Here is an 11,968-nt window from a genome sequence, read left to right as displayed (position 1 = left end):
ATAATATACTCGTATGTATTGTTTAAACATTGACAATATACATATATGTATAATTCAAAATTAACAATATACATATATGTATATAGTCCTAGGTTCCTGTAAAAAGGATATGTTTCGTGAGAAGTGTGAGAAGACATATGAATTGACATGCATGCATCATGTTTAGGACATAGGTATGATGTTTTGGATTGCTTTAGCAAGAAAAACACCAAACATAACAATTTAAGACTCAATGCAATGAATTCTAGGCTTAAAACTTAAAACACCATACCTAGGGTATTAAGTAGTGTGTTTTACGTGTTAACTAGTGTGTTTTAAATTTCATGCTTATAATACATTACATCGTGTTTTAAATTGTTACTTTTGGTGATTTTCTTGCCAAAACATCCCAAAATATGATGCTTAAGTCTAAAACATGATGCCTATATCTCAATTCCTATACTTTCTCACACTTTTCACAAAAAAAGGTCATTTTTACAGAAACCTTACCCTATGTATATATAAAAAAACTAAAAAGTGTGTCATTAGAAGTAAAAAAAGAATGGCTTTGAGAAAATGTATGGCTGAGAGTGCCTCTTGCGTAATCAGTTATCATGTGTTTCTCTTAGAATCCTACCTTATATATATAAGATTTAAAAATGTTTAGTCTTCCATGGAGATCGGGCCTTGGGCCGCTGCCCACCACAACTCCCCCGTAGCCGGCTTAGGGGTTGTTTGTTTACCTCTTAATGAGGCTCTTAATGGTTCAGACCTCTTACTGGTTCAGCACTTAATGGTTCAGACTGTTTGTTTCACGAGCAGATGTCTGAATGGTTCAGACATTTGCCTCTGAATGGTTCAGACATTTGCCTCTGAATGGTTAAGCATTATACAGAGTCTGAATGGTTAAGACCTCTAATCTAAATTGGTCAGACATTTGCTTCTGAACGGTTAAACATTATACAGGCTTTTAATGGTTCACAACTCTTAGGGGCCGTTTGGCAACCTCTGAATGGGTAAGTGCTGAACCAGTAAGAGGTCTGAATGGGTAAGAGACTCTGAACCAGGAAGTGCTGAACCAAAAAGTGCTGTTTGGTTGGACCTCTGAATGACTATGCACAATGACTACTTTACCCCTCTGAATGAAATGTATCTGTTTGGACAGTGCTCTGAATGACGGTTCTGGAAGATTAATAATAATAAAATGAAAACAAATAACATTATAGAAAATCCAAATTACATATAAATCCTTCAAAATTCTTTAAAACATACTAAAATTCAACTAGAAATTAATAATTTGCGTAGAATTTTAATTTTAAACATTTCAAATTAGTTGACTAGCTATCTGGTTACGCAAAGTAGTCATATACTCGATGTCTTGTAAACCCCATTCTATGTCGTGAACGAACTGCCCAATATTTTCTCCACCTTGTATTCCAGAAAACACAGTGTTCTCGCCATTCTCCACAAATAATTGATCACGAATATTGCATTTCCTTATAAAATTATGGACGGCGAAACAGGCGATCACTATGTCCCTTTGGATTGGAAAAGAAAAGGGAGCCATTTGCTTTAGGATTGGGAATCTCGCCTTCAAAACACCATATGAGCGCTCAATAACATTTCTGAGTTGTGCATGGGCATGGTTGAATTTTTCTTCCTTAGTTAACGCACGTTGTTGTCGAAAATCGGCTAACCAATATCTCGTATTACTGTAGGGAGTCATAAATCCACGAGTGTTGGTGTATGCAGCGTCACAAAGATAATATTTGTATGTAAACACCAGTATCAAAACTGTTACATAAACAATAGGTAATTTATAAATAATTAAAGTTAAAATGATTAAAAACCTGGTGGGGGGAAGGAAAACCCGGAAGTCGGGTTAAATGCTACTTCTTTTAAAACTCGTGAATCATGTGCAATCCCCTCCCATCCGGCCCATACAAACGTGAATATCATATCAAAATCACAAATTGCTAAGACATTATGAAAGCATTCACCCTTTCCTCTTCCCCTATAACGAGTCTGTTGATCAACAGGCACGACTGCATGTACAAGAGTTCCATCTAGCGCACCTATTGCTCCAGGGAATATTTGTTTTAGCTTTCTATGTCGTTCTGAGGTATTTGCGATTGCATTAGAAGATGTTGGATTTATAACTTCTCTTGCAAAACTCATCATTGCATTTAGGACCTCATGAAAACATCTATGAATTGTTTCTGTTGAGTGCTGAAACCTTCGTTTAACCATTCGAAAACGTTCATTATGGCCTATGACTGTTAAAAACATAGCCAACTTTTCTTCAAAACTTATTGACCTACTACTTTTCAACCAATTTTTTTCTTTAAAATGATTGCACAATAGTACAAATGCATCACGTGAAAGACGCATCAACTCATGACACTGTGTAGAAGATCCATGCAACAATTATTGTGTGTATGCATGACCGGTCAATGCCGAATTCAGGTCTCTTATCTTTTCATTTCTTTTTCTTTTTGAGTCTAACCGTTTCGAATATCAACAAAGGAGAATGAAAACTATAATCTGATCGTCAGGATTCATAGGCTACCTGTCATAAACATTAAACAAAATTCAAGATCAACAAAAGATCCATATCATAACATCAAAAAATATCCATAGCAAAATATTAAAAACCATCGATACATAAGATCCACAAAATTCAATCTAAACAAAAAACATCCTTGACATAATATCCACATAATCATCTAAAAAAACATCCATAACAATTATCCACAGAATCATCTAAAAAAACATCCATAACAATTTGTGCAACAAAACCCTATGCATAAAACATCCATAACGTGACACCCACAAAACCCTATCCGATCAATCCATACTTTGCTCCAGCATTCTTGACCTGTAGCTCACAACTTTGCGGCTGAAGTCGTAACGACACTTTCCTAATATCCGCACTTTCACCAAAAAGCAAAAGTGTTGTTTGATATTTCACATCTAACTCTCCCCATCCCATTGTCTCCAACTTCTCCATGCATGTATCAATATCATTAGAAAGATTGTGTTTCTCTATCAAAATCTTTGCCACCTTAGTAATGCAATCCCCAACTTCATCTATTGTTGCCTTATCTTTTCGTTTCTCCCTTTTTTTAGAGCGACCGGATGCCTCCTCAGTAAAACCTTGAGTTGGGGGTTCCATTTGACCGCACTCAATATCCTCAATACCATTTAAATTGTGGTCAAACATTTCCACAGAAGGATGAGGAAGTGTAGAAGATGGCCCCCAACTGTCAAAGCCGTTCGAAGTAGATCCCTCAAACAGTTGAACACAAAGCTCGGGGAAAGAAAGTGGCGCGCTTCTCAAAGCTTCTACGTATTTGTTTGACTATGTAGAAAAATAATATAAAATAGTATAAGATAATTGAAATATAATAATAACTATAATTTAGAGAAACTAAATACCTTTATCTCTAGTTACCATTCTTCTTTTGACAAGTTAAAGGTGTTTGTTACAGGATTATAAACGTTGCCAGTTTTGTTCTTAAGCTTTGACCAAGCAGCAAATTTTGATTTTAGATAATCATAGTGGTTCTTCATTTGTTTTTGATCCGCTATGAAATTGTGTTCGGTTTTCAACTTTTCCGCCACATTCTTCCATGAGCTTTGTTTAAGGCTGCTTCCTTCACGGCCATGGAGTGTTACTTCTACAATACATGCTTCAAGAAATGTTTTGTCAACACTCTCTTGCTTCCAACTAATCCTACCCTTTTTTGTGCCATTTCTTTGAACATTTCAAAACAAAATAAAAGCAAGATTCAATCAAATCGAAGCACCAATCTTTAAATCTCTTTATGCAAATATGGATATTAAATGGGTAGAACTAAGTGGTTACAAGATCACATAATAAAGACATGCAAGCATATGTGTAACCCAGCCAATCCATCTGAGTGGATAAATAAGAAGCACTGTACATGTACAGTAAAACCCCTAAAGTAATCTTCATGAAAATAGATAGCAACATATTTTTTAAGCAGTGAATATATGCACAACTCCACACCATGCAAAGTGTATCACAAATGACAACACAGATAGTTGCTCCTTTGTTATGTTATAAACATCCAATTTTGGCTGCTTGAAGGTTAAAGGGCATATGCCATGTTCCCTCTCAAAATGGTAACAAGGATTATTAATAGCAACAAAGATCATCCTTTGACTTTTTATCAAAACATGTGACGTATCTTGTAAAAACCTGGCCATTCTTTCCTACAGTTTCATGATGAACATAGTGGTACATAGGGGTGTAACCGAGCCAGGCCGAGCCTACTTATTTGAGCTCGAGCTCGGGATCGGCTCAATTCGAGCCTACTTATTTGAGCTCGAGCTCGGCTCGCAAGTCAAACTCAAAGCTCGAGCCCGGCTCGACTCGACTCGGCTCGAGCTATTTTGAGAACAACCTCAAATGAGCTAAAAGCTCGGCTCGAGCTCGCTTCAATATCGCTTAAACGCGCCAATGCTTGGCTCGAGCAATGTTATAATCACTATTATTATATTATTTAAAAAATAAATAAATTTTTGTTTGGGCTCGTTTAGGCTGGCTCGCTTTGTACTTCAGGCTCGAGCTCGGGCTCGATAACTAAACGAGCTCTAATTCAGGCTTGAGCTCGGACTCGGGCTCGTTAAAGCTCGTCTTGTTCGAGCCTTTAACCAAGCCGATAACGAGTAGCTCTCGAGCCTTTGGGCTTGTTTACACCCCTAGTGGTACACTTTCCAATCAACGTTGATCTACATGTGATTGAAATTCATCAAAGCTAGATAACAAAAATGACTCGTTAAGGGAGATATACATCAGGGGTAACTAGTCAAAGCCTTATATGTGGACTAATCACAGTTTAAAACCTAAATGATAAAAGGAATAAAATTTGTTAGATTCAACAGCACAGTACATACTCCAAAATTCCAAATCAGATTGGAACATTAACATAGTAAATGAAAGCTTTAGCATCACTTTCTCCATTGCTATGGATAAATAGACTAATAAAAACATAAACATAAACTTGGTATGAAGTCACCCGAACAAAATTTCAACCACAGTACTATATATACTAATCTAAAAGATAAAAAAACAATAAACACATAGAGCGAGCTACATATAATTAAATTAATGACGTGATACGAGTATGTAAGAGCAACACCTCCGTATGCTTAATTGAGTTCGGTGATCATGAGGTTCTACGATTGTTACCAGAATGCAACCACTAAACATACCAGAATGCTCAAATACATAACTAAAACAATCAAACATATTGGCGAATCAATACTGAAAAAAAACCCTAGTTTTCAAAACGCAGACAGAGCGATCGAACATACCTGGTTGTGATCGAAGTTTTGCTTGGAATCGGCAGTTGATTTGCTTGGATGGTGGCCGCCAGAAGAGAAGAGAAGATGCAAGGAACGTGTGTTACGTACGTGGGTATTTAGGTCTTTATTTTTCATTCAGATATGTTTTAAAACTGAATCGCTCAGAGGCCCATGAACCATTCAGATGTGTCCACTTAACAAACCAAACACTTTTAATTCTATCCCATTCGGATGTAGCCTCTTAATGGAACCATTAAGAGGCTACCAAACAGCCCCTTACTGGTTCAGCACTTAATGATTCAGATATCTTATTGATTTAGCACTTAACTATTCAGAGATTACCAAACAACCCCTTAGTTGGTTAGTAATGTGTTAATAGGTCCACTAAGTTTTTACATGAGAAATCACACATGATATTGTTGTTTTCAAATTAGGAAATTCTTATAACACATCAATATTTACATATGAATCGATATAACCATATGAGAATCAACATGTAAACTAGAAGTTCTCAAGATTCCTATTTTTCTTATAAATCTCATTTGAACGGGATGATACTAAAATAAAACATATTAAGAAACCATTAACAACGAACTATGTAAAAAGAACGAGATGATATTAAATAAAAACATATTAAGAAACCATTAACAACGAACTATGAAAAAAATAAGGATGGGTTTTGTTAATAACTATACAAATATTCTTGCTTTTATACTTTATATTAAATATAGATAATTTTATATATTTCTTTAGTACATTGTATCGAACGATACACCTTACAATAAACATATCATTGTAATTATTTTTATTAAAGCAACATTGTATTGAACCATACACCTTACAAAAAACATATCATTGTCATTAATTTTATTAAAGCGGACGTGTTGCTTATTACATTGATATAGTGAACAAAATAATTAGAGCAAACTGAAACTTTGTTAAAATGGTCAAATGAGAGACGTGGGGAGCTTGAGGAGGTATATAGTATAATTAAGGTTTTAAATTTTTAAAAACTAAAAGCAGTAAAACAAAAATACAACATATAAAAATCTTTAAATAAACGAACACGGATGAATATAAATGAACGAACGCAACCTCTGTCATGATCATTCGTTTAACTTAACGAATGAAATTTCTTGTTCGTGTTCGTTCATTTACTAAATGAATGAAAATAAACGAACTTCCAACCGGACGGTTCCCTTGCTGAACGTTCGGTTCGTTTACAGCAGGGTCGTCCCTGGGAATCCCTACAAATTTTTAGGCCTTGTGCGAGTTGAAAATATGGGCCCCTACATATAAACTTATTTATGTAAAATCAATAAGACGATGGTTTTAATAACTATAAACAAAAAAAAGGTAGCCAAATAATCTATGTTAAATAGTTAAACGAACCATGATGTTCTCCATTTGTATTCAACTAATGAATAAGTTGTCATGGTCTGACGACAATTTGCATATCTCAAAGTCCACGATTAGCAACCAAAATTTTAATATGCACATCATATGTTTCAATCAAAATATAGTGTAGGATCGTGTTTCGACCCGAACGAGTCGTTCAAAGGAGTTTTCGTCAATTACAGGTGCGGAAAACAAGTAATCAACGTAGAAACAGCTTGCAAATCACTTTAAACACCTTTCTGTATTGATTTATAATAGTTTACATCCAAATCTCAATTCGGCAGCACTTCGGTACGAGTTACAAGGTCTGTTCTACTATGGTTCGCTCAAATGGCACCTATATATAGGCCATGAGGTTCGCTCCAGCGTACATGCCGTATAAGCGAACCTCCAAGGTGACACATAAGCGGATCTATATGATGACACATAAGCGGACCTCTACCTATGTCCTTATAAGCGAACCTATCACTTATCACATAAACAATATCCTATTTTCTCGTAAAACGCGCCCTAATCTAACATTCTAAATCTAAGACTCGATCCAAGACGAAGTCAACAGATGTAGTGCACCAACAAACTCCCCCTCAGATGTTGACGGAGTCGTTCATCGAGTCTTTGACAATATCGTGTCTTCGCATCTTCAGTCTTGATCAGTCTCTGGGCTTCTCTCTCTATCTTCATCTCTTTCTCTTTTATCACCCACAAATTTCTTCTCTTGGATATTGACATCTTTCAGTTTCTCATCATCTACATGCACTCCCCCTCAAATATTGATTCTTCCTGCATAAAACTCTACCACAAACATAAGTTTTATGACAAACATTTAAGCATTTAGACAACATTTGAAACTTATCACAAATCAATCAATCAGATACTGATGAACCACTTGAGATTTGTATCATTTTATCAAAACATCACAATCTCCCAAACCATCTGTTCATCATGTTTAGCACTTAGAATTTTGAAAATCTGTTTTTCAATATCAGTTGTCGAAAATCTTTTTGACTTTTTCAAAATTTATGCTAAAACGCACTAAAATCTTTTTGAATTTTCTGAAAGATAATAACCGACACCACTTGTAAATCAAGAGACTGCAGAAAAGAAATATTTACAAACAATATTTTTGTGAGTTTGTGCAAGAGGATCATATCAGTTTTGAGACAACTCACTAACACCGTTAAGCTTTAAACATTCTCAGTTCTAAACAATTTACCTAGATTGTCAGTATATTGGTCCACTTTAAATTTTCACACAAATTTCAATCGATTCGAGATACGATATTAATGTTTTAGAAACTTAAACTTAATTGTGTATCACTCCACTCGATTATACTCCTGTATCCAGATCCCAATGTTCAGTCTTACAGGTGAGTATACTACAGATGATATCTGTAAAGGGGTTATGTGCGAGGGCCGTGAGAGCTCAGGTCGATACTTCCGTATACGCAGAGAGATGACAGCTTCGACTTTAGGTGGGTCCCCTTTAGAGGATCTTTTGTTACAACAGCAAAGATTATCAATTTTATTGTTTAATCATTTTGCTGAGGGCGAGCTTATATTTCAAAGCTTTTTGTAGAAAGTATTATTCGGGGACTAGGTCAGTACTTTGATGTGTGTAAAATGCAACATATAAATTACATCAAATGAGGCATAAAACTAACCCTTTTTAAGTACTAATGTTGGAAAAAGTGTGCTTTTGTCTTCCTTTTGTATTTTCAGGGTTAAAAGAGCTTAAATGAACAAAAGAAGCAAAAATGCAGCCAAATCCAACATAAATACAAAGAAAAGGAAGAAACGTGGCATGTCCGACTCCTCGACAGCATCTCCCAAAGCAAAAATAAGAAGAAAGCTGAGCATGGGGCTGTGCCCAGCTGAACACGGGGCTGTGTCCAGCGGACACGGGGCGTGTCCAGCTCAACACGGGGCCGTGCTCAGCGAGCACGGGGCCGTGTCCAGGATGGTCAGCCCTGGCAGAAAAGACAAAAGTGATAGAAGCTTCTGTTGCCCACCACGGGGCCGTGCCCAGTGAACACGGGGGCGTGGCGAAAGTACTGCAGGCGCATTAATTGTAATTGCGAATTACAATTAATGAGGAGAGAGATTGTCAGACGGGCACGGGGTCGTGTCCAGCGGACACGGGGCCGTGCCCAGGCTTCTGTTCAGCCTATAAATAGGAGTGTTTGGCCTCATTGCAACTCATCCCTTGGCACACCACCTCTCTCACACTTCATCCACCACCCACCACCACCATAACACCATCATCCACCACCATCATCCATTGTCCATCGTAGAGTGTGTGAGTCGTCTCGGGATCCAAGATTGATAGTAAGATTTCTTGACAATCAAGGCCATGTTTGCCTAAGTCTCTTACATCACTTGGTGAAGACAAGTGTTTAGTATAATACTTTTTATTTTTAATCTTTTGCACTTTTTATTTGGTTTTGTATTAATGACTTTAATAACTAGTTGCTTATGTTGAAGGTGATCTTTCCTTATCGTTTGTCCGTGGTGTCTTGGCATTATTTTACTGTCTATATAAAATAAAAGATTTTCACCATTCATATCTCCACGGTCTATATGGAGGTATGTTGGCTACCTGGTCGGGGGTTAAGTGAACGGTTTGGTAAGGGTCTTGCCCTTGTTCAGCGTTTAGAGGTCCTGCAAGAGACCTGGGTCAAATTTAGTAGGATCTCCTTCAATGCCCATGGGTATTGGATGGCGGGGATCCAAACTCTTTGACCCCCTCATAAGTTAACTACTATTAATACTATAACCCGGCTATTTAGGACTGTATCCCTGCTGACTCAGACTACTTAGCCGAGGGTAACGTCACCGCCAAAAGCGGGGCCTACCACAATTTGCATTAATAACTTAATTCATTATCTTCCAATAATCCAACCCTTTAGGATTGTATCCTTGCTGACTCAAACTACTGGGTTGAGGGTAACGTCGCCTTCAAAAGAGGGGCCTACTACAATAACTAAGATAATCTCTTAAACAAGTGCAAAAGTGCGAAAATAATCAAAGGTTATACTAATACACGAGTCGGATCCTAGTGATTCATCTTGTCTATCTGTTTTTATTTTATTTTTATTTTCAGCATTTAGTTAGTTTTTATTTTCTTAGTTTAAAAACATTTTTCTAACTTTTTGATTTGATTAGACGTTGAGGATAAAGCGGTACTAAAAGCTCTTGTGTCCTTGGACGACCTCGGTATCTTACCAACACTATACTACGCTCACGATGGGTGCACTTGCCCATAGGTGTGTTTAGTGTTAGTAAATATCGTGTTTTATAAATTTAAAACTTGGCTAAAGGTGTAAAAAAAAGGGCTTAATTATATTCTAAAAATATATTACACTACACACGCATCAAGTTTTTGGCGCCGCTGCCGGGGACACAAGGATTTTAAGAAAGCTTAAAATCAACGGCCTAATCAGTTTTTCAAAACCTTTTCAAAACGCGCGCACATTTTTCTGCATTTTAGTTTAGTTTGCATTTACAGCAGCCTGAACACGGGGCCGTGCTCACTGAACACGCCTCCGTGCTGCATATTTTTAGTTAGATACCCAGATACAGAGTCTGACCACGGGGTCGTGCTCACTGAACACGCCCCCGTGCTCAACGTGACAAGTAACTTAAATTTAAACGCCCAGATACAGATCCTGAACACGGGGCCGTGTTCACCCAACACGGGGCCGTGTCCAACTTCTGTTTCCGTCTTTATTTTTGTTTTCTGGTCCCGAGACTCAGTTGTGGTCTGCTGAGTGATTCTTATGGATCAATACTCAGGAGGTTACAACTACACCTATGATGAGGATGATTATAGGGGTAATTATTGCACTAATTGTCGTAACAAACGCTCGGTTCAATATAATAACTCATATCAACCATCCAATTCATACACACATTATGAGGAGTCCAGGTACAAGCCATCAACTTCATACACATCCTATGAAGACCAAAGGTATGAACCTCCTCCCTCATACTCATATTTTGATGAACTAAGGTATGAGCCTTCATACTCATACTTTGATGACTCAAGATATGAGCCACCACCTTCATATTCTTATTATGAGGAACCATGGTGTGAACAACCCACCTCATATGAGTACTATGAAGAACAAAGTTTCGACCCTTATCCATCATATACTTACAATGAAGAACAACGGTGTGAACCATCTACTTCATTTGAGTACTATGAGGAGCCAAGGATCGAACAACCGGATTCAAGCCTTGAGGATCCCAATTCTTTTTCTCTCACCGAAGTGACCAATAGGATATTAGAACACATTAAAACTATCGAACGTTACATGAAAGAATCTCGCGCAAGGGAAGAGGAGTCCCCCGCAAGAGAAGAATTAAATTGTAATAATAACGTAGAGATAGTTGAAAGTGTAAAAATGGAAGAACAAGAAAGTGAAAAACCGACACATGAGTTAAACAATGAAAAAGGTGAGTCCGATAATGTTAAAATACAAGAAGAGTCTAATTTTGAAGAAATTAATCTCTTGTCACCTACTTTCGAAAATTATTGTTTAGTAACCCCTCATGCCAAGTTTTTAAAAGAGTTAAACACTAGTGCTAAAATCAAAGAAATAGTGAGTGTTAAGTTAACTAATGATCAAACCTCACTAATAAAAGAAGATCCTTTTGAAATTAACATTACACCGGTTCCATGTTTCTTTCAAAATTCATTTATTAGTAATATCATCATTGATAAAGATCTTTGTGTTAACATAATGCCTAACTACATTTTTGAAAAATTAAGTATTAGTGATTTTGCTCCACTTCAAATACCCATTTTTCTATCCGATCGGAAAGTGCTAAAATCAATCGGTGTAGTTGAAGATGTTTTGGTTCAAACAAATCAAATGGTAATCCCAACCGACTTTGTCACCCTTGATGACGCTCCTTTAGTCTTGGGAAAACCTTTTGTACAAACTCATAAAGCTTTGAAAAACCGGAAGTTCAACAATCTACCTCTTCAATTAGGGGCATTCAAAAGGAGCATAGATCTTGAACGCTCAATGAAATATCCTTTTGGCAATAATGACCCCCTAATTGAAGATGAGCCAGAACCACCCGATAAGGAGGGTCTAGCCAAGGACCCTTATAAACGTGGCACACCACGGAGGCATTCCGCGGAACTATCCTTAGTTTTAGATTAGTTTAACTTATATGCTTTCTAGTTTAGTTTTAATTTGCAGGAATAAAACACACTCGGGATGGTGAAGGAAACTAAGGGAAGCTTGAAC

General features: G+C 37.0%; 2 protein-coding genes across 2 annotated transcripts; both read right to left on the bottom strand.

Moving 5' to 3' along the window:
* Positions 1-1,303: 1,303 nt before the first annotated feature.
* Positions 1,304-2,157, bottom strand: LOC110882551. The gene is made up of 2 exons (XM_022130542.1): positions 1,830-2,157; positions 1,304-1,773 (listed from the first exon to the last, which is right to left on the bottom strand). The coding sequence occupies exons 1-2, from the start codon at positions 2,155-2,157 to the stop codon at positions 1,304-1,306; spliced, it is 798 nt and encodes a 265-aa protein (XP_021986234.1).
* A 661-nt stretch (positions 2,158-2,818) lies between these two features.
* LOC118482709 lies at positions 2,819-4,212 on the bottom strand. The gene is made up of 3 exons (XM_035978335.1): positions 4,205-4,212; positions 3,469-3,736; positions 2,819-3,340 (listed from the first exon to the last, which is right to left on the bottom strand). Exons 1-3 carry the CDS (start codon positions 4,210-4,212, stop codon positions 2,819-2,821), a joined length of 798 nt encoding a protein of 265 aa, XP_035834228.1.
* Between the last annotated feature and the right edge of the window lie 7,756 nt (positions 4,213-11,968).

Source organism: Helianthus annuus, chromosome 10, assembly GCF_002127325.2.
Source record: "Helianthus annuus cultivar XRQ/B chromosome 10, HanXRQr2.0-SUNRISE, whole genome shotgun sequence".
NCBI lineage: Eukaryota > Viridiplantae > Streptophyta > Magnoliopsida > Asterales > Asteraceae > Helianthus > Helianthus annuus.
Note: the sequence above shows the minus strand (reverse complement) of the source record. Positions and strands in the feature narration are given on the sequence as shown.